The sequence below is a fragment of the Carcharodon carcharias genome, chromosome 15 (assembly GCF_017639515.1).
Source record: "Carcharodon carcharias isolate sCarCar2 chromosome 15, sCarCar2.pri, whole genome shotgun sequence".
In the NCBI taxonomy this organism is placed as follows: Eukaryota; Metazoa; Chordata; class Chondrichthyes; order Lamniformes; family Lamnidae; genus Carcharodon; species Carcharodon carcharias.
In genome coordinates, this window is record NC_054481.1 from 64,031,067 (window position 1) to 64,053,573 (window position 22,507).

Genomic DNA, 22,507 nt, shown 5'->3' on the forward strand with positions numbered 1-22,507 from the left:
CTCTCAAGCCTCTCCAACTCAGACTGCTTCATCAAGTGCTGGCCTCAATGGACTTACTTAATGTGAACATATGAACATGGAGCAGGAGCAGGCCAGCGTCTCAAGCCTGCTCTGCTATTCACAACTTACTCTCCTACCTATCTTTGTGTCACCAGCAAATTTAGCAACCATACTATCTGTCTCTCCATCCAAGTTATTTATGTAAATTGTAAAAAGTTGAGGCCCCCCTGAGACTGTCCTCCACTGGATTCACAAGGTTTCTCTCCAGCATCTAATCACCAGCATAATTCCAGCTGCTCTGAGAAGAACCCCACTGCTCACAGGCCTTCCTTCACCACAACTGCCAGACCTCTAGCAGCTACCTTTCAGCTCCAATGAGGTGATAAGTGCCCCAGGGCTGCCATGAGTCACAATTGCCTAGCAGCACAGAGCAATCTTCCACCACCACCTCAACTCACAGGCTTCCGAGTCCCACCTGCAAGGAGCTAGCAAATGGCTGCCAGTTTCTCAGAACAAACAACAGCATTTCAGCGATATGAAGCAAACCACCTTCTCTGAGATAAAAACAAAAAACTGCGGATGCTGGAAATACAAAACAAAAACAGAATTACCTGGTAAAACTCAGCGGGTCTGGCAGCATCGGCGGAGAAGAAAAGAGTTGACGTTTCGAGTCCTCATGACCCTTCGACAGAACTAGGTGAATCCCAGGAAGGGTTGAAATATAAGGTGGGGCGGGGGGGGGGGGGGGGGGGGGGGGTGGTGGAGAGAAGTGGAGGGGGGTGGTGTGGTTGTAGGCAAAAGCAGTGATAGAAGCAGATCATCAAAAGATGTCGCAGAACAAAAGAACACATAGGTGTCGAAGTTGGTGATATTATCTAAACGAATGTGCTAATTAAGAATGGAAGGTAGGGCACTCAAGGTATAGCTCTAGTGGGGGTGGGGGGAGCATAAAAGATTTAAAAATATTTTAAAATAATGGAAATAGGGAAAAAGAAAAATCTATAATTTATTGGAAAAAAACAAAAGGAAGGGGGAAGAAACAAAAGTGGGGTGGGGGGGGATGGATGAGGGAGGTCAAGACCTAAAGTTGTTGAATTCAATATTCAGTCCGGAAGGCTGTAAAGTGCCTAGTCGGAAGATGAGGTGTTGTTCCTCCAGTTTGCGTTGGGCTTCACTGAAACAATGCAGCAAGCCAAGGACAGACATGTGGGCAAGAGAGCAGGGTGGAGTGTTGAAATGGCAAGCGACAGGGAGGTTTGGGTCATTCTTGCGGGCAGAACGCAGGTGTTCTGCAAAGCGGTCGCCCAGTTTACGTTTGGTCTCTCCAATGTAGAGGAGACCGCATTGGGAGCAACGAATGCAGTAGACTAAGTTGGGGGAAATGCAAGTGAAATGTTGCTCCATCACCCCCTACTCCCCAACCCCCACCTGTGGCACCACCCCATGCCCACGCAAAAGATGTAACACCTGCCCCTTCACTTCCTCTCTCCTCACCGTGTAAGGGCCCAAACACTCCTTTCAAATGAAGCAACATTTCACTTGCATTTCCCCCAACTTAGTCTACTGCATTCGTTGCTCCCAATGCGGTCTCCTCTACATTGGAGAGACCAAACGTAAACTGGGCGACCGCTTTGCAGAACACCTGCGTTCTGTCCGCAAGAATGATCCAAACCTCCCTGTCGCTTGCCATTTCAACACTCCACCCTGCTCTCTTGCCCACATGTCTGTCCTTGGCTTGCTGCATTGTTCCAGTGAAGCACAACGAAAACTGGAGGAACAACACCTCATCTTCCGACTAGGCACTTTACAGCCTTCTGGACTGAATATTGAATTCAACAACTTTAGGTCTTGACCTCCCTCCTCCATCCCCCCCCACCCCCCTTTTGTTTCTTCCCCCTTCCTTTTGTTTTTTTCCAATAAATTATAGATTTTTCTTTTTCCCTCCTATTTCCATTATTTTAAAATATTTTTAAATCTTTTATGCTCCCCCCACCCCCACTAGAACTATACCTTGAGTGCCCTACCATCCATTCTTAATTAGCACATTCGTTTAGATAATATCACCAACTTCGACACCTATGTGTTCTTTTGTTCTGCCGTCTGTGACATCTTTTGATGATCTGCTTCTATCACTGCTTTTGCCTACAACCACAGCACCTCCCTCCACTTCTCCACCCACACCCCACACCGCCCCCCCCCCCCCACCCCCCCCCACCCCACCCCACCACCACCACCACCTTAAACCAGCTTATATTTCAACCCTTCCTGGGATTCACCTAGTTCTGTCGAAGGGTCATGAGGACTCGAAACATCAACTCTTTTCTTCTCTGCCGATGCTGCCAGACCTGCTGAGTTTTTCCAGGTAATTCTGTTTTTGTTTTACCTTCTCTGACTGCTCCTTACTGACTCTTCAGTACCTTCTGTTCACTGACTCTTGAACTGATATGTGTGACCTATTAACATATCCCTAGGCATAATTGAATGTAGCAACAATTGGAACATTCTCTGCCTTGAATTTTACAATCTCCAGCTAACCAACTCCCACTCTCCACAGGTGCTAATTTACAAGAGCACAAAGAAAAAAGATTTTTTTTTAATTTATCACCGTAATGTTATAATGTAGGAAACGTGACAGCTGTTCAGTGGAAAGGTGAGCATGCACTGCAGGGATTTGAGATTGCATTAAAAAAATCTCAAAATATTTTATGGAGAGACACGAATGAACAACAACCCAAAGGAGATATTAGGAGGGATAGCCAAAAGCTAGGTCAAAGAGGTGGGTTTTAAGGTAGAGAGAGGATGGGGATTTAGAAAGGAATTCCAGAGGTTTAAGTCCAGGCAGTTGAAGGCATAGTTGCCAATGATGGGTCAAGGGGAGGGGACACAGCTCATAAGAAATAAGAGCAGGAGTTGGCAATTCACCCATCAGGCCTCCACCATTCAATAAAATCTTGGCTAATCTGATTGTGGCCTTAACTCCACTTTCCTACCTGTTGCCCATAACCCTTAGCTCCCTTCTCAATCAAAAATCTGTCTAACTCAACCTTGGACATATTCAATGATCCAGCCTCCACTGCTCTTTGTGGAAGAGAATGCCAAAGACTTTTTGAGAGAAGAAATTCCACATCATCTCTGTCTTAAATAGGAGACCCCTTATTATGAAACTGTGCCACCTAGTTCTAGCTTCCTCCATGGAAGGAAACAACCTTTCATCATCTATCTTGTCCAAGACCCCTCAGAATCTTATTTTAAATTCATTTATGGGATGAGGGCATCACTGGCTAAGCCGGCAATAATTGCTCTTTAGAAAGGTGGTGGTGAGCTGCCTTCTTGAACTACTGCAGTCCCTGTGGTGTAGGTATGCCTACAGTTCTGTTAGGGAGCGAGTTCCAGGATTTTGACCCAGCGACAGTGAAGGAACAGCAGTATCGTTCTTATATATTTCAATAACAGATATTCAGAATCAGAAGAGAATTTTGGTGTTGGAACTCTGGAGGAAGCTAGAATCAATAGCTGGGGTTGGGGGGAGGGGGGCATGGATACGGTGAGACCATATAGGAATTTAAACACAAAAAATGATTTAAATGTTGATGCGTGGTAGGCACCAGCAGTGTAGATCAGGGAGCATTGGGATGATGGGTGAACAGGACACAACGTGGGGAGGATACACAGCAGAATTGGGATCAGCTGAAGTTTACATCTTCCCTTATGTCATACGCTCATACTGGGGCTGTTTACTCTGGGGAAGAAAGAGGCCTGATAGAGGTTTTCAAAATTGACAATTCTGATAATAAATATAGATGTGGAGAAACACTTTCCATTTGAGAGTTAAGAACAAGGGAATAAAGATAGCTATTAATAGATCAAATAACAAATTTGGGAGGACTTTCTTTATACAGAGAGTAATGAGAATAGTTGTTGGTAGTACAGAACTTGAGTATTGCTGAAAAAAGATTTTTTTGTCAAAGCTTTTTGTCTTGTACTCATTAGGGCAATTCACAAGAAGATACCAGTGTTGGGGAAACAACATATTTATACTGTATTAGAAGAGAATGCTGAACAGTTGGCAAGTATACTCTGGTCTAGGTGTTGTCATGGAGAATGCACCAGTTGATTCACAGTTAACTGCAAAGCATTGTTTGAAATTGAAACCAGTCAGCTTGATTCTGATTGGTCAAGACATTGCCCTGGAGAATAAACCAGTGAATGGCTGTCACTTATTTTGTTTAGTGAAAAAAGTGCAATGTGTGTATGTGTTCTTTCTGTCTGCAAGGATCAGGGCCCTGTGTATTAATACATGTAGCTTCCAGTACATGCAAATGCGCCACACTACAAGTCCAACTTGATAAACTTAAATCTTACTCAGTCTAAATATGTTGTTTGCCCAGACATTGGTATTTTCTTGCAAATTGTCCAGATGAGCGCAAGACGTAAAGCTTCGAGTTTTTTTTCAGTAGTACTCGATGAGAATGTGGAATTCGCTGATAGGTGGATTGATTGCAGCAGGCTTAGATGTGTTTAAGAGAGACTACGTGTGAGACCAGGGTGAGAAATGTTAAGTAGGAGTTAGCTCACGTGGAGTGTAAATATGGGCACAGACCCTTCAAACTGAATGGCCTCTCTATGTTGCAGAGTCTAACATACAGGCCCTCGTCGCAGAAATGTCTCAAACTGTTTCACCCACAAAAAAAAATCCAGCTTCCCAATTGCTACCATATCGGATTGCACCTCCCACTTTCAGCGTTGTTTATTTTATCTTGAGCCCCATCTCTTGCTGAACTGTGAGCTCTCTCCTTGCTGACACAGATTTAAAGCAGGTGAGGGAAGGATAATGCCCACAGTCCACTGGCCAAAGGAGGTGGGGAGGGGGATGAATCGAAGCTCTGAGCCAAGGTGGTTTCTGAGACACGGTTAGGCAACAGCTGAAGCTAAAAAACCTGGGTGCCAGTGTGCAAGGAAGACCGCAGAGGAGCAAGTGAAAGGAATGATCGGCCAGTAAGACGCCAATCCACCCTCACTTAAGGCAGGGGTTATAGGATGGACTCAGAGACATTGTTGTCAGAAGCGGAGAGCCTGGGGGTCAGGAGTTAGGGGGTGGAGTCAGAAACATTGAGGGTCAAAAGTTATGGGGTGGAGTCGGAGGCCCTGGGGGTTGGGGGGGGGGGGCGATGCCCGGGAGGGGAGGGGTCGGAGGTCCAAGGAGGCGGGGTCGGGGCGAATTGGAAGTTTTGAACGGGAAATGCTTGTTTTAGTTTAGGCGACTAGCGCGGTTATTATTTAGCGAGGGGACAGGGTTTATCTTTCCCGTGCGGCTGCAGATCCATCCAGGTTAGGCCGAGAGTGGATTACTCAGCTTCTGGTGACTCCGAGCAGCGACTGAAATCCCTGCCGTTCCGATCAGGCGCGGCACCGGCCACCTGCCCACCAGGGTCCTTCCGGTCCGTTTGAAGAGCGGCTCGAGCCGCAAAAACCGGAACCGCGGAAAAGGCGGAGCTGAGGGCCCGGGGCCCGCGGGGGTAGGTAAACTCCAGCCTGGGGCCCCCGAGGGTGCGGGTAAACTCCAGCCCGGGGCCCCCGAGGGTGCGGGTAAACTCCAGCCCGGGGCCCCCGAGGGTGCGGGTAAACTCCAGCCAGGGGCCCCCGAGGGTGCGGGTAAACTCCAGCCAGGGGCCCCCGAGGGTGCGGGTAAACTCCAGCCCGGGGCCCCCGAGGGTGCGGGTAAACTCCAGCCCGGGGCCCCCGAGGGTGCGAGTAAACTCCAGCCCGGGGCCCGCGAGGTGCGGGTAAACTCCAGCCCGGGGCCCCCGAGGGCGCGGGTAAACTCCAGCCCGGGGCCCGCGAGGTGCGGGTAAACTCCAGCCCGGGGCCCCCGAGGGCGCGGGTAAACTCCAGCCCGGGGCCCCCGAGGGCGCGGGTAAACTCCAGCCCGGGGCCCGCGAGGTGCGGGTAAACTCCAGCCCGGGGCCCCCGAGGGCGCGGGTAAACTCCAGCCCGGGGCCCGCGAGGTGCGGGTAAACTCCAGCCCGGGGCCCCCGAGGGCGCGGGTAAACTCCAGCCCGGGGCCCGCGAGGTGCGGGTAAACTCCAGCCCGGGGCCCGCGAGGTGCGGGTAAACTCCAGCCTGGGGCCCGCGAGGTGCGGGAAAACTCCAGCCCGGGGCCCCGCCTCGTCCGCAATCTGAGTTGTTTTACGCGGTGATTGTTTCTCATCTCCGACGGTTTGTTCGCCGAGCCGGTCGTGAGTGGGCCCAAAGCCCCTGACATCTCTCCCTCCCCTCCCCTTCATCCGGATTGGGTTTCATTATTGAGCTTGGACTGACTGAAGGATGTTCGGTAGTGGGGGTGTCACAGTCTGGTTGAGCTCTTTATTGATCAGGGGTGGTGACCCCGAGGCAATTCTCATTCTTCAGGCTCTGTACTCAGCCGGGCTGTGATCAAATGGGACCAGACTTTTGGCTTCCAGGTGACCTTTTATTCATTCGTCACTGGCAAAAGCCAGTGTTTACCGTCCCTCCCTCATTGTCTTTGAGAAGTTGATGGTGGACTGTCTTCTTGGAGACAACAGTGTGGCCATTTCAGAGGGCAGTTAAGAGTCAACCACAATGTTGTGGGTCTGGAGTCGCATGTCGGCCAGACCAGGTGAAGATGGCAGATTTCCTTCCCTAAAGGGCATTTATAGGGGTTTTGCAACAATCCAGTAGTTTGATGATCATTGCTGATACCAGCTTTTTATTTCAGATTTACTTAATTAACTGAATTCAAACTTTCAGTTGCTGTGTCGGGATTTGATTTTATATTTCCAAGTCCTTAGTACAGGCCTCTGGGTTACTAGTCCAGTAACGTAACCGTCATGCTACCATATCCTCTAACTGATTCCAGACCAGGAGCACAGGCCCCAAGTAAATACTGGCAAAGAGGCAATGCCACAGATCCTTTTGTGGCTTTTAGCCGCAATTCAATATTTACCTGGAAGGTAGGTGTTCGATTGTGGTTGGAGCTATTACAGAGCTCAGAAATGAAAACAAAAAGTTCTGGAAAAACTCAGTAGGTCTGGCAGCATCTTGGAGAGAGAAACAGAGTTAATATTTCAAGTCCAATACGACTCTTCTATGGAACCCAGAAGCTCAGAGACTCTGGTCTAACCAGACAGGACCTGTGCCTTTTTAGACACAACGTAATAGGGTTTTGTCAGGAGTTTTGTTGTGCAGCACTGAAATAAGTTTTTCTCTTGGAAATTAGTTACCAGTTGGGGTTGTTTCTATAACTCATGTCACTGGTCTGCTGTGTTGGCTCCCTTATGCTTGAGTGCACTACTGTGTGTGCCATTTGTGAGCATTTGCAGGTTGTTCAACTGGGGGAGCTATCACAACCAAGCCTTGTTCAGGGCTCTGAAAACCTCACATTAGCACAGTAGTGCAGAGAGGGATTGCAATGTGAGGGGGTGTGGGGATGGGAAATGTAAAAGGGTTAGGTACTACAATATTTGTGCTGGTGCAATGGTCCTTTCCCTCCAAACCTTATGACCAGGTGCCTGACCCTGAGTTTCTTGCTGATCTTTTGCATAGCTTTAAACATACTTTATAAACGGTTCAATGCTTGTTTTCATCTTTCATATAAATACTCAGTGAGTCCACTGCTTAGTGCCTGCTCTTCTCCCCATTCCTAGGGACTCTCAAGATGTCGGGGATCGCCCTGAATCGCCTCTCACAGGAAAGAAAAGCATGGAGGAAAGACCATCCATTTGTACGTATGTTCACAGGGGGTACCTTCTGACAGCACACTATGTCTGCCCCTATAACACTTGATGTAGGTTTATTTTTGCAACCACAAATATTTTGGGTGAGAAAGAAGGAGGAACTTGGGTTCATACAGAGGGCAATAGCGTAATGGTAATACTGGACTTGTAATCCAGAGGCCCAGGCTAATGCTCCAGAAACAGAAGTTCAAATCCCACTATTGTAACTGGGAGCATTTAAATTTAATTAAGTAAAATATCTGGAATAACCTATGCTACATAAACTGTGGTGATTCATGAAGGTGGCTCACTACCACCAGCACCACCTCAAGGAATTGGGAATGGACAACAAAACGCTGCTCTTTCCAGCGACACATGCATCCCAAGTACAAAAATAATCATCCTAAAAATGCCCCAGAGCAGTTCACAGTCAAACTGCTTCTTGTAGTTAAAAGAGAGACTGGTGAAATGATTTGAGGTGTCATGTCTCTAGTGCGCAGGTATTTTGAGAGGTCAGTGTCTTTGATCTGAGGGTGTGGATGGTATTTGACAAGTTGGTGCCCTTTTGTGGGGCTGGATGGTGGTTGAGGTGCCAGTGTCTCTAGTATACAGGACTGAATTGCATTTGAGGGGGCTGTTATCATAGCATTGCTGTGTTTTGAATGTTGTAAGCTCTTATTACTGTTCTGCAGGGTTTTGTGGCTGTGCCTGTGAAGAATCCAGATGGCACGATGAACCTGATGAATTGGGAATGTGCTATTCCAGGCAAAAAAGGGGTGAGTAAAACTGGCTGAAGCACATTGAACAGAATTAATCCAATAAACTTCGATGTAAAACCATGTTGCCTTTCACATCAACAGACAACTTGGGAAGGAGGCTTATTTAAACTCCGAGTGCTTTTTAAGGACGACTACCCATCTTCACCACCAAAGTGTAAGTATCTACAATAAACAAGCATCCTAGTGTAAAAGCAAAAATATGAAATGTTATCTTCTGATCACCTTGTGTAGTGCGAGACCACTGTTTCCAGGGCACTCTGCAGAACAGTTAGGGTACGCTACTGTCAGTGTTGTCTGGAGAACTTTCATCTGAACTGTTAATTCACTGTATTTTGCTTTGATGTAATGGTGAGAATATAGCAATTTGTTTTTTTTTATTTATTCATGGGATGTGTGTGTCACTGGCAAGGCCAGCATTTATTGCTCATCCCTATTGTCCTTAAAGTGGTGCTGAGTTTTCTTCTTGAGTCAGTGTGGTGTCGATACATCCCCAGTGCTAGTAGGAAGAGTATTCCAGGATTTTGACCCAGCAACAGTGAAGGCACAGTGATCTAGTTCCAAGTCAGGATTTTGTGTGACTTGGATGGCAACTTGCAGTTGGTAGTGTTCCCATGCATCTGCTGCCCTTGCCCTTCTGGGTGGGTTTAGAAGGAGGCTTGGCGCATTGCCACAGTGCATCTTGTAGATGGTGTACATTGCTGCTAGCTGTCCAGCAGGCACAGACTCTCTCATTATCTGAGGAGTTGCGGAAGGTGTTGAACATTCTGCGAGCATCAGCGAACACCTCGATTTCTGACCTTATGCTGAAAGGAAGGTCATTGATGAAGCAGCTGAAGATGGCTGTGCTAGGACACGGCACTGAGGAACTCCTGCAGCAGTGTCTTGCAGCTGAGATGATTGGCCTCCAACAACCACAACCATCTTTCTTTGTGCTGGGTATGACTCCAACCAATTTAAATGAAGCATCACACCAAGCCAGTTTTGGATGGTTTCAATTTGTAATTTACAACTCTGAATGAAATAGAGTAGAATGTTGTACAATGTGGTTCGTACTGATGTTCGCAGATCTCTTGTTCATGAATTAAGTATACTGCATCTTGGTGGGCTCTCTGAGCTTAGGGATGACAGCTGCATTGCATGTCGATCACAGTCTAAGCAAGCGTGATTGACACTTGCTGTGCCTTTATGTGGGATGACAGATCAGTTTTTAATTTGTTTAATTACCTCCATTGCTCCAGTGCCTTTCAAACTTTTGGTCTTTGTTTAAGGCAAATTTGAGCCACCAATATTCCACCCAAACGTGTATCCGTCGGGAACTGTGTGTCTGTCAATTCTAGAAGAGGAGAAGGACTGGAGGCCAGCAATCACCATCAAACAGGTCAGCGTGATGTGAATTAGGATGCAGCATGGCGTTTAACTGAAACTCTGCAGACAGCACTTCCACTAATTGTCACTGGGTGATTTAGAAGTTTGATCCTTTCCTACTGGTGGGATTGAGGGAAAGCCAGGGTATTGGAGGGATTAATCTGCCTAATCTTGGAAAAAGGAGATGGGACTTGCTTGTTAACAATACCCTACAGTAACAGAGCAGCTTATTTCTCAGTCCCCAGTCAGTTAATCCCAGTGCTGACCCCTCTGTCTGTGAAGTGACTGATATCAGAATTCAGCAGTGTATTTCCCTCTCCATGCTCCCCCTTCCTTCCCTGAGACCAACTCTCATTGGGGCCCCACTGATATCCTGCCGAGTGGATGTTCTCTGTTTCAGTAGGATGCCTGCTTTTTGAAGAGGATTGCACCAGGACCTACCATATGTACTTGTGTAAAAGCCAAATTTTTGAGACCAATTATTTAGGCCAAAAGTCAGGGGGTCAACTTTCACACATGTAATGTTTTTGAAGGATTGACGTGTGTGTTTGATTTGGATCTAAAAAAGACTTTGCATTGGAATGAAGTAAAAACCAACAATGCTAAGGAATTTGTATTAATTCTCCAATAAATTTATTTATTTTATAACTTTATAAATTTTCTATACATTTCATGCAACACAATATTAATATATGCCATAACAAATTCACTACAACACTTATTGAAATCCTTCAAAATCACTCTGGTCACTATGTGAATCACCAAACAATTTGTCCCAATATCCTGGCTGGAGAGCATTGTCATATGAACCTTCCTCATCTTCATCATCATCATCATCATCATTAGTCGTACTGGTAACTTTGACATCATCCGATCACAAGTAATCGCCCCTGGTTACCGTCGAGCTCATTCGGTATTCTACGTTCTGGAAATTATTTTTTGACAGTGTTGAGATCAAGTTCATTCCATGAGTCTATGACCCGTTGGCACAGTGTTGCTAGTGAGGGTGCTCGCATGTTTCCACCTTTAGTAAGTTTTTTTTTGCCTTCCAACATCCAGTTGTTCCACATCTTTTGGAAACTGTCCTTGAGAGATTTATTTATACAAATATCCACCTGGTCTCAAATTCTCTGATCCATTTCTTGTATCCGCTCCATCCATCTTGCCTTTCTTATGAACATGGCCAACAATGCCTTTCTGAAATTATTCTGGGGAGAGCTTTGCACTTGAATATCATCTTCAGATTTAATTTAGTGCCATCTGCCATACAAAATGAAAGCACTGTGAACCATGTCTTTTTGTGAACAGTCATTTTTATAAGGGCAGCCTTTTTACCAATCTTGTGTAACAGCCTATTTGCTGACATGTCGAAGTTCATCAGTGTTTCATCCACATTTCCAATGCAGGCCAATAAGTATGCATTCTTAAGGTGAGATGACAAAACGGTGGAATTTGATGATTTTATCGTCAAGTTCACGTGGCAGACTGTGAAAGTTTTGTTTTCTGATAGTACTAAGTCATGCCTTTTCATGAATTTTGTGCACCAGCCAGCACTGAATTCTGAAATATCATCTTCACTTCCCTGAGCAACAGTCAATGGTGATAATATGACCATTTTACCCATGCTCACTAACCCATTCTGCCACTTTTTTTCCTCCAGTTTAAACTGAGCTGGGTACTTGTTATTCTTTCGAGATACATCGTGTGGTACGCATTAGTTTTGTTGATTGGCTGGGAGTTTGCCGCTAGAATTGGCGGAGGGGAAATCTAAAGTTTCCAGTGCGTGCCTTTAAATTAATGAGCTGTAGTAATTACCGTTAAGTAATTAATAATCACAACATGGTTTGATTCCTGGAAAAACTGGGGTTGACATTTACACTAGGTATCTGAAAAATTCCATTTTTCTTTGAGGTCAAAAGTCATGGGGTAGACTTTTGGATGAGTATATATGATAATACTGCCCTCACCAAGTGTGCATTTGCCAGTAGGTGCCACTGGGTGGTGATCAGGGTCTTTGGGCTTTTTATGTTGCCCCTTTCCCTACCCACACTTCTGCTCTTGGATTTCTGCCCTGCTCTGATCAGCTAACACTGACCTGGCACTTTCCTGACCTGTGTGGCTTTACTCTACATTAAGAGGCACTTCTCAAAAGAGCAGTGAGCTCTCCCAGTATCCTGGCCAACGTTCCTCTTTTAAATAATTGCAAAAACAATGAACTTGTTAGTCAGCTTGTTGCTGTTTGTGTACCAACTGCAGCAGCTTTGCAAATGTAGCTAACTCATCTCAGATATTGCTCATATGAGAAGCACCTTTCCGATCAGAGGTGTGATCATTGTTTTATGGGGAAAGAGTACCTGAGGGCCCCTGAAGTACTTCAAACCCCAAGGCTTCAAAGCTTTGATATTGGAAGTAAGCAGCTCAGGTGATGGGATTATTAATACGTTAACTAACAACAGTTAGCAGTTCCGTTAGCCTCCAGAACGCCAACCTTCAGGTTAAAAAAAAAAACCCTTCTTTCTTTTCTCTTTGTTCCTTTGCCGCCCTCACCAGGAGAGTTGTCATTTTGGGGTAGCACAATGTGTCTGGATGGCGAAGGTTGCATGCAGTGTTCCCATTTTGCTTCTTTATTTGCTTTTATTCCTCTAGATACTATTAGGTATTCAAGAACTTTTAAATGAACCAAATGTTCAGGATCCTGCTCAAGCAGAAGCCTACACAATCTACTGGTAAGCATCAGCTCCTTGCGCATTTTGAACTGCTGCCTTTCTTTTAGGGGACAGACTTAAACTCTGAGAGATGGCATTTGTCAGAAATTCTGCCAGCTCAGCTACACCAATAGAGTTTCATATTTTGTGTTTGTCGATTCTGTTGAAAAATCAGCCACTGAATGCAGTTTGGAAACCCACATTTTTAAAAAAGCTCAGCTGCTGCAGTGGAATAGTTTGTTCGCTCGACTGAGCGAGCCGCAGTGAATTTTCAGTCCACTCTTCCCCATTTACTCCAGTGTGAATGTAGAAGGGCTGTTGCATCAATGCAGTATTGTTCAAACTGGATTTCTCCTCTGAATGTGCTGTTGGGTTCAAAGTGAGAGTGAGTGATCAGGTTGGGGGGGAGGATGTTAATATCAGTCTGAGCATGAAGCCCTGGGGAGGGCTAAGGGTGGGACGGTTAGGGTCTGATGTTTAAGTTGGAGTTCAGCGTTCTTTCTGTAATTATAGCAGATTTCGATACTATTCGACTGGGGATCATCGGCATGTATCCAACTGTTAGTACACTGGGACTTGATCCATTTTAATTTCAAATAATTATGTGCTAAATTGTGTTATGATCTGGTTTGCTCATTGAAGGCCCAGTAAAGTTTATTTCAGAAAAACATTTGAAACATTTATTAGCGAAGGGCCTGAGAGTTGTGGGAAAGCAGGCCAGCAGCACTGACTCGCCAGTGAGGGGTAAGTTGTGCTGGGCTAGTTTAAGGTTTATTAACAAAAATCAGCCCCATATCTGCCTTTGTTAACAATTGCCTCAGGTTAAGCCTCAATTAACATTGCCTTATTTTGTCCCATTCAGTAGACTGTATAGCTTTGCATGGTTAATGGCCAGTCATGAGCGTTCTGCTTAGGTAATGCTGTTCATATTCCTTTTGCAGCCAAAACCGTGTGGAGTATGACAAGAGGATTCGTGCACAGGCCCGGCGATTTACACCAACATAGATATGAGCCAGAGTGGGTTGTGGAATGGATGATAGAAAATGACAGGGAAATTGCTTGGCAAGACCTTGTGGTTTTTTTACTAAAGTGACCAGGTTTTAAATTGGGCCTTTGTTTTATAAAGTCCCGATGCATTCTTTCCACCAGGAACTATCTGATGACTGACACTTTGTTTTCCCTTTCCTCCAGTCCCAGGTTTTTGTTTTTGCTTCATATTGTTGCCCCCATGTGGAAAATGAGCATTGGTCAATTAACAAGCCAGGTACTTGCTGACTTGGCTTAATTCAAACCCCTTTCAGGGTCCTGACTGACGATTTGTATTTTTGATGGTTTATGATAAAATATGAAGATGAAATAAACTTGCTTTTATTTTAATAAAGAAGCTGATATTCCGAGTGCTGTAAAAAGCTAAAACTTTTATACTTTCCTAATTCACAAGTCCAGATAATACCATCTCCATTTATTATTGTCAGTGTTTAATGAGAGGAATATTGTTTTTTGTGCTGTTTATGCAGATGTAGAAGGCAAATTTGAGCATCCTGGGGTTATTTTGTGTTCCACCAGGAGGCGGGCTGGACTCCCACTCGGCACAGTCTGTGCAACATTTCCTCTGTTTACACAGCCTTGATTTCATGTGTGTCTTTAGAAAGATAATAAAGGATTCGTACAAAATATTCTTGTGCCTCTGTTGCTGCATCTCCCCTGGGCAGTACAGGTATGCCTGTTTTGTTTGCCCCATGTAGCCTGGTGGTACTCACCAGTCCAAGCCTGACCACCTTTGCTCCTGGGGTCTTTGCTTCCTCTGATATCAAATCCAGGGGCTAATTATACCACGTCAGGCAGATGCAATGCCTCGATCTTTACTCTTATGCATCAGGCATGAAGTTCTTGCTGCCTATGTGGATGTGGGAAAGGTCTGTAGAGTAGCTGAGCAAACTGACCATAGCCCGTAGTATAGGAGGTAATTCAAGTGGGGACTGTAAAAAGGAATGTGATAGTGGGAGGGAGTAGTACAGGCACTGGGGCTAATTACTGTTCTCTGCAGCTGTGAACTGAAGTCCTGAAGGTTGTATTGCCTCCTAGTGCCAAAGTTAAAAGACATCTCCTTGAGGTTGGAAAGAACTTGGAGAAGGAGAAGAGGATTCAGTTGGTGTGGTCCATGTTGAAACCGACAACGTGTAAAACTAGGAATGAAGTTTGGTGAGAAGAGTTTGAGGAACTTGTGTCAATTAAAACACAACCTCACACACAAGAATCTTTAGATTACTATCTGAGTCATGTGAAAATTGGCGTAGGGACAAACAATTTAAATAGCTAACTCAGTGGCTGAGAGCTGTGTGGGAGTTTCAAATCGGGGGGCACTGGCATCAGTACTGGGGAAAAGGGGAGCTGTTCCTTTGGGATAGGTTCCACTTAAACTGGCCTGGGCCCAGGGCCCTGGATTTTTTTTTTTTATTCATTCATGGGACATGGGCATCGCTGACTAGGCCAGCATTTATTGCCCACTCCTAGCTGCCCTTGAGAAGCTGAGCTGCCTTCTTGAACTGCTGCAGTCCATGTGGTGTAGGTACACCTACAGTGCTGTCAGGAAGGGAGATCCAGGATTTTGACCCAGTGACAATGAAGGAACGGCGATATATTTCCAAGTGAGGATGATGAGTGACTTGGAGGGGAACTTCTAGGTGATGGTATTCCATCTATCTGCTGCTCTTATCCTTCCGGATGGTAGTGATCATGGGTTTGGAAGGTGCTGTCTAAGGAGCCTTGGTGAATTCCTGCAGTGCATCTTGTAGATGGTACACTCTGCTGCTACTGTATGTCAGTAGTGGAGGGAGTGAATGTTTGTGGATGTGGTGCTAATCAAGCAGGCTGCTTTGTCCTGGATGGTGTCAAGCTTCTTGAGTGTTGTGGGAGCTGCACTCATCCAGGCAAGTTGGGAGTATTCCATCACACTCCTGACTTCTGCCTTGTAGACGGTGGACAGGCTTTGGAGAGTCAGGAGGTGAGTTACTCGTCGCACATTTCCTAGCCTCTAACCTGCCCTTGTAGCCAGAGTATTTATATGGCTAGTCCAGTTCAGTTTCTGGTCAATAGTAATCCCCACTGGATGTTGATAGTGGGGGATTCAATGATGGTAATGCCATTGAACATCAAGAGGTGATGGTTAGATTCTTTCATGTTGGAGATGCTCGCCCGGCACTTGTGTGGCGTGAATGTTACTTGCCACTTGTCAGCCCAAGCCTGGATATTGTCCAGGTCTTGCTGCATTTGGACATGGACTGTTTCAGTATCTGAGGAGTTGCAAATGTTGCTGAACATTGTGCAATCATCAGCGAACATCCCCATTTTTGACCTTATGATGGAAGGAAGGTCATTGATGAAGCAGCTGAAGATGTTTGGGCCTAGGACACTACCCTGAGGAACAACTGCAGTGATGTCCTGGAGCTGAGATGACTGACCTCCAACAACCACAATCATCTTCCTTTGTGCTAGGTATGACTCCAACCAGCGGAGAGTTTTCCCCCTGATTCCTATTGACTCCAGTTTTGCTTGGGCTCCTTGATGCCATGTTCTGTCAAATACAGCCTTGATGTCAAGGGCACTCACTCTTGCTTCACCTCTGGAGTTCAGCTCTTTTGTCCATGTTTGAACCAAGTCTGTAATGAGGTCAGGAGCTGTGTGACCCTGGTGGAACCCAAATTGGGCGTCAGTGAGCAGGTTATTGCTAAGCAAGTGCTGCTTGATAGCGCTGTTGATGAACCTTTCCATCACTTTAACTAGGGCAATAGGTGGGATGTTAAGCTGAAACTGTGATTAGAAGGATTCAGAAAAGCATAAATTCAGTACCAGCAAAAGACTACCAAGGCTGCAGAGCAGAGTGGTGATTTAGCTAAAGGTCGTCAGGGTGGATCAGGAAGGGACAGACAACTTAATAGGTAATAGGGTGTAAGAGACTAAAGTGACATTGGGAAAAAAATAAACAAATTAAAGCTAATAGTATTATATTGTATGAAGCATTCATGATAAAATAAATAATTGAATAGCACAGATAAAAATAAATTGGTTTGATCTAATAGCCAGTATAAATACGTGGTTGCAAAATGATCAAGGTTGGAAGCTAATTATTATAGAATACTTGACTTTTAGAAGAGAAAAAGTGGGGTTTGGGTAAGCCCTGATAAATGATGAGATAATGATAGAAAGGACCTTGGCTTAGAAAATTAAGATTGTAGGACCAGTTGCATGGAGTTAAGAAATAGCAAGAAGCAATAAATACTTGGAGTAATTTGCAAATCGCTAACAGTAGTTGTAATGTCAGGCAGAGTGTAAACTGGGAAATTAGAGGTACATGTAATGGGGGGACCTTTAATCTCCAAATAAACTGATCAAATTAAATTTGCAATAATAGTATGGAGAACGAGTTCAGTGAGTGTATTCAAGATTGGTATGTCAGGGAAATAAATAGGCAACAGACTGTTGTCAATCTAGTATTGAGCAATGAGGAAGGGTTAATAACATTGTTGAATATCAGATTCTGGGGAAGTATAATATGATTGAGTTTTATATTGAGTGATTTGAGTCTGAACCTAGGCTCTTAAATTTAAACAAAGTAAGCTATATAGGTATGAGAGGAATTTAGCTAGATTGAGAAACAAGAATAAAAGATATGGTGACTAGGTAATGGAAAACATTTCAAGAATTAATTCATAATTTGCAACAACTATACACTCCCTTAAGGCATAAATAGCCTATGGGATAAGTGGGCCAACTGTGGCTAAAAGGAAATGACTTGCATTTATATAGTGCTTTTCACGACCACTGGATGCCTTAAAGCACTTTTCAGCCAATGAAGCACTTCTGAAGTGTGGTCACTGTTGTAATGTAGAAAATGCAACTGTCAATTCTGTGCACAGCAAGCTCGCACAACCAGATACTCTATTCTGAGGATAAATATTGGCCAGGACACCTTTGAAATAGTGCCATGGGGTCTTTTCTATGTGCCACTGGAGATAGATGGGGCTCTCAGTTTACTATTTTATGCAAAAGGCAGCATACTTAAGTACTGCACTGGAGTGTTAACCTTGATTTTAGTGCTCAAGTCCTGGAGTGGGATTTGAGCCTGAAACCTTATGACTCAGAGACAAGAGTGCTAACAACTGAACCACAGCAGTTTAGTATAGACTTCTTTAGCAGCCCCTCAGGATCAAGGTTGACTTGCTCCCCACCCCAGTTTGATGGGCTCAGAGATAGTTGATAAATCCCATGTGCAATCTGCAGACTCTGCTACGAGTTGTTGGAATGTTTGTGCGCTGCCTCCGAGACCTCGACTTTGCTTCTGCGTGCTTCTGGTAATGCCTCTTGCTGTGTATGGTATCTTTCTGAATGAACCTTCTCCATTTTGGTTGGTCTTAAGCTAGGGACTCCTATGAATCGGTGAGGGTGTTTGACCTTCAGGGATGGTTTGAGGATATCCCTAAAGTCTTACCATTGCCCTTCTGAGCATCTTCTGCCACGACCGAGTTTCAAGTAGAGCAGTTCTTTGAGAGTCTGTTATCAAGGATAGAAACAACATGTCCCATCCAGCGAAGTTGGTTTTGAGCGATTAGCACCTTAATGCTGGGCATGTTGGCTTGGGAGAGGGTGTTATACCACCTTCCTTGCCATCAGATTTGGAGGATCTTGTGAAGGCACTGCTGTTAGTTCTTCTTCAGTGCTTTAAAGTGCAATATTAATTAGAAGTTTATAATGCTGCTAGAAAAAGTAGTAAGCCTGGGATTTTGGAGGATTTTAAGATTCAGCAGAGAAACTGATGAACAGAAAATAAGATAAAGAGTAAACTGGCAAGGGAGGTAAGATTGTAAAAGCTTCTATGGGTATGTATAAAGGAAGAGATTAGTGAAAATGAATATAGGGGCCTCTTAGAGACATAGACAGGAGAAATTATAATGGGAAATTAAGATATGACAGAGATATTGAACAAATATTTTGTATTTGTCTTCACAGTAGAAGACACAAACATTCCTGAAATAGCAATGGACCAAGAGTCTAACAAGAATGAGAAAATTAAATTAGTAATAGTAAAGAAATTGTACCGAAGAAATTAATGGTACTAAAAGTCGACAGATCCCCTGGACCTGATGTCCTGCATGTTAGGGTTTCAGAAGAGGCAATACTAACTAAAGATACAATAATATAGTGGTGCAGGGCGGGGAGGTCGGGGGGGTTGCAGTTGTCAGAAACACAGAGACCCAGGGGTATATGTACCCAAATCATTGAAGGTGTCTGGGCGGATTGCAAAAGTGGCTAATAAGGCATACAGAATCCTGGGCTTTATAACGGAGGCATAGTGTACAAAAGAAAGGAAATTATGATTAACCTTTATAAAACACTTGTTCACCCTCAGCTAGAGTATTGTCTCCAATTCTGGACACTACACTTTAGGAAGGATATGAAGGTTTTAGAGAAGATGCCATAATTTGGAAGAATGGTTCCAAGGATGAGGGACTTCAGTTATGTAGGTAGATTGAAGAAGCTGGGATTGAGCTGAGAGAAGAGAAGATTGAGAGGAGATTTGATGGAGGTGCTCAAGGTCATGAGGGCTCTACGCAGAGTAGATGGAGAAAATTTTTCCTATTGTTAGAAGGGTGAAGAACCAGAGGACACGGATTTAAAGTGATTGGCAAAATAATCAAAAGCAACATAGGAAAAATGTTTTTATACAGCAAGTGGTTCTCTGGAATGCATTGCCCGAAAGAGTGGTGGAAGCAAATTCAACTGTGGCTTTCAAAATGTAATTGGATAAACACCTGAAGGAAAAAAATGCAGGGCTACAGGGATAGGACCTGGAAGTGGAAGTAACTAAATTGCACTTGCAGAGATCCAGCATGAGCTTGATGGGCCAAATGGCCTCCTATACTGTACTCATTCTATGATTATAGGTAGCTACAAAGATATGAATGCATTCATTTTGATCTCCCAGAATTCTTTAGGTTCTAGAATAGTCCTCATATATTGGAATTGAGCATTTAGCAAACATACCCCTGCTATTCAAGAAAGGAAGGAAGGACAAAGGGAATCGACATCAGTAGTAGGGAAAGTATTAGAACCTAGTATTGGGGACATGGTAACATGGTATTTGGAAAATCATGATATGATTGAACATATTTAACACAGATTTATGAAAGGGAAATTATGTTTGTCATATATTTGAATCTTTTGAGATTGTAACCAGTGGGGGAAATGGGGATGCAGATAAATGGGAACCATGGGATGTAGCATATTCAGATTTTAAAGAATTAAGGTGACATACAAGAGGTTATTATGCAAAATTAGGGCTCATTGGATTAGGCAGTAATATATCAGTATGAAATTATGATTGGTCAATGGACAGAAAACAGTAATAAAGGGGTCATTTGTGTGTTGACAGGTTTATAACGGGTAGGGGTTTACAAGGATCAGCTTTTTACAATCCATATCATTGACTTAGATAAGGGGACTGAATGTAATGCATCCTAGTTTGCTAACAATAGAAAGTTAAATGGAAGTATAAACTGAGGAGAACCCAAAGAGGCTGCAAAGGGACGTGTACAGGTTAAGTGAGTGGGCAAGACCATGTGCGAGGGAATATTATATGTAGAAACATGTTATCCACGTTGCTAGGATGAATAGAAAAGCAGAATATTTTTTAACTGTTGTGAGACTGAGAAACGTTGGTACCAGATGGACCTGGGTGTCCTTATACACAAGTCACAATAAGTTAACCTACAAATACAGCAAGCAATTAGGAAAGCAAATGGTATGCTAGCCTTTATTACAAATTATTGGAGCATATGAGTAAAGAAGTCTTGCTGCAATTGTTCAGGGCTTTGGTGAGATCACACCTGGAGTACTGTGTGGAGTTTTGGTCTCCTTACCTAAGGAAGGATATACTTGTCCTGGAGGGATGCAAAGAAGATTCACTAGCTAGGTTCCTGAGATAAGAGGATTGTCCTATTAGGTAGATTAGACCTATATTCCTTAGAGTTTAGAAGAATGAGAGGTGATCTAATTGAAATATAAAATTCTTAAGGGGCTTGAAAGGATAGATTCTGGAAGGATATTTCTCTTGAATGGGGAACCTAGAACTAAAGGCCACAGTCTCAGCATAAGGGTTCAGCCATTTAGGATTGAAATGAGCAGAAATTTCTTCATTCAAAGGCTTGTGAATCTTTGGAATTCTTTATCCCAGAGAGTTCTGGGTGTTCGGTTGAGTATATTCAAGACAAATTGATAAATTTTTGAATAATTAATTGAATCGAGGACTATGGGAACAGTGTGGGAAGGTGGAGTTGAGGTAGAAGGTCAGCTATGATCTTATTGAGTGGCAGAGAGATTTGATCCTGAGAACACTTACACTGAATGACTAATAGCACAGATCACCCAAACCAAGAGACCAAATTGAGGAACCGCTTACACTGTGAGACCAAATTATGAGACCACTTACACTGTGAGACCAAATCCAGGAGCCGCTTACACTATGAGACCAAATCCAGGGACCGCTTACACTATGAGACCAAATCCAGGGACCACTTACACTGTGAGACCAAATCCAGGAGCCGCTTACACTATGAGACCAAATCCAGGGACCACTTACACTGTGAGACCAAATCCAGGGACCGCTTACACTGTGAGACCAAATCCAGGGACCACTTACACTGTGAGACCAAATTAAGGGAATCAAAGTGCCTCAGTATGGACAAAGGTCATGGTGGTGAAACCAGCTCCAGTGAAGGCAAAAGTGGGAAATGGATAGCGATATAATGGTGGAATCAGATGGTAACTAGTGGAATCTGGTGATATGATATTACCATAAACTGTTTGCAGAGAGCCAGATGATTGAAAGCAACGAGTAGAGCATCTGTTCTTGTGCCTTAAAGTTAATATTCTTGTTGTCTTTTTTTTTGAGAAATGTAGAGATGTGAAATGAGAGGAAATCAGTCTAGGGCCTGAAGAAATTTTCTGAAATGAGCATTTCATGAGGCTGTTTTGTGACTGACATGTGGTTCATCAAAAAGCATGAAATGTAAAAGGACATGTCTAGTGCCAATGGTGTTACGACAGCGGACTAATGGTACCAATTACCTACGGGCAATTTGAACTTTTTAAGGAAGACCTTTTTAAAAAAATATATAAGATTCTGAGCAAAAGATGGCTAATAATGTAAAGTGGCCACTTTCTGGAAAATTCCTATGTGAATTATATTTGACCAACTGGTCCTGAGAGGACACGGAATGTTGAACCTGCAAGTGGTCATGGCCTTCTTCAAACAGAAACACTTGAAAGGGAGATAGGAAAGAGCAAAAGACTGAACTTTATAAAAAGACTGATTTGCACTTCTCAGCAGATATTCAAAACCCATCTCCTGTTGATTTATATCCCAGAATGTGTAAATGGTTGAGATGAAAAGAAGATGGACTGTGGGTGCAAGTCAGTTTTTTCCCTTCCAGGATACACAGGGAAAAATCAGTTAAAAGCTGGGGTGCTGTGTGACTGTGTGTGACAACAAGCAGAAGAACCCACCCTGCAGCTTGCAGGCAAAAGATCTCTCCCTCTCTCTCTCTCTCACTCTGTTGCCAGAGGCAAAACAGAAGCCACAACCTGAAGGAAATAACGCAACCTTTCAGCCATCCTGCAGAACCAAACTAACTGCAAAACTACCAAAGTCAGCTCCAGTGGAATCACCCAACTTAACAGCCACAATGTACCACCATTTACGTCTCACAGACAAGCCAAAGACTGATTCGTATATTTTAAAAAACTTTTATTTGGACTCATCTCTGATCTGTGTGTATATGTGCTGTGTTTTCGTTATTTTTCTTGGGTTTTAGTGACTAATAAACTTACTCTTTCTTTGACTCAACAAAGCCTGGTTAAATTGGCTCCT

The 22,507-nt window shown here is 44.0% G+C and overlaps 1 protein-coding gene across 5 annotated transcripts; it reads left to right on the plus strand.

Annotated features, from left to right (window-relative positions):
• The first annotated feature begins 5,218 nt into the window (after positions 1 to 5,218).
• Positions 5,219 to 14,256, plus strand: LOC121288316 (SUMO-conjugating enzyme UBC9-B-like). 5 transcript variants are annotated; one of them, XM_041206853.1, is made up of 7 exons: positions 5,219 to 5,516; positions 7,665 to 7,741; positions 8,426 to 8,509; positions 8,594 to 8,666; positions 9,781 to 9,890; positions 12,524 to 12,603; positions 13,524 to 14,256. In XM_041206853.1, exons 2-7 carry the CDS (start codon positions 7,676 to 7,678, stop codon positions 13,585 to 13,587), a joined length of 477 nt encoding a protein of 158 aa, XP_041062787.1. In that variant the 5' UTR covers positions 5,219 to 5,516; positions 7,665 to 7,675; the 3' UTR covers positions 13,588 to 14,256. The 5 variants fall into 5 exon arrangements, with proteins under 5 accessions (XP_041062787.1, XP_041062786.1, XP_041062789.1 ...); XM_041206852.1 differs by lacking the exon at positions 5,219 to 5,516 and adding an exon at positions 6,124 to 6,461; XM_041206855.1 differs by lacking the exon at positions 5,219 to 5,516 and adding an exon at positions 6,479 to 6,637 and having other exon boundaries at positions 7,665 to 7,804.
• Positions 14,257 to 22,507: the final 8,251 nt, after the last annotated feature.

Coding starts and splice junctions, on each gene's coding strand:
- LOC121288316 (XM_041206851.1), top strand. CDS start 6,601: ATGTTGTGGGTCTGGAGTCGCATGTCGGCCAGACCAG. Junction 8,510..8,593: donor CTATTCCAGGCAAAAAAGGG/GTGAGTAAAACT, acceptor TCACATCAACAG/ACAACTTGGGAAGGAGGCTT. Junction 9,891..12,523: donor CAGCAATCACCATCAAACAG/GTCAGCGTGATG, acceptor TTATTCCTCTAG/ATACTATTAGGTATTCAAGA.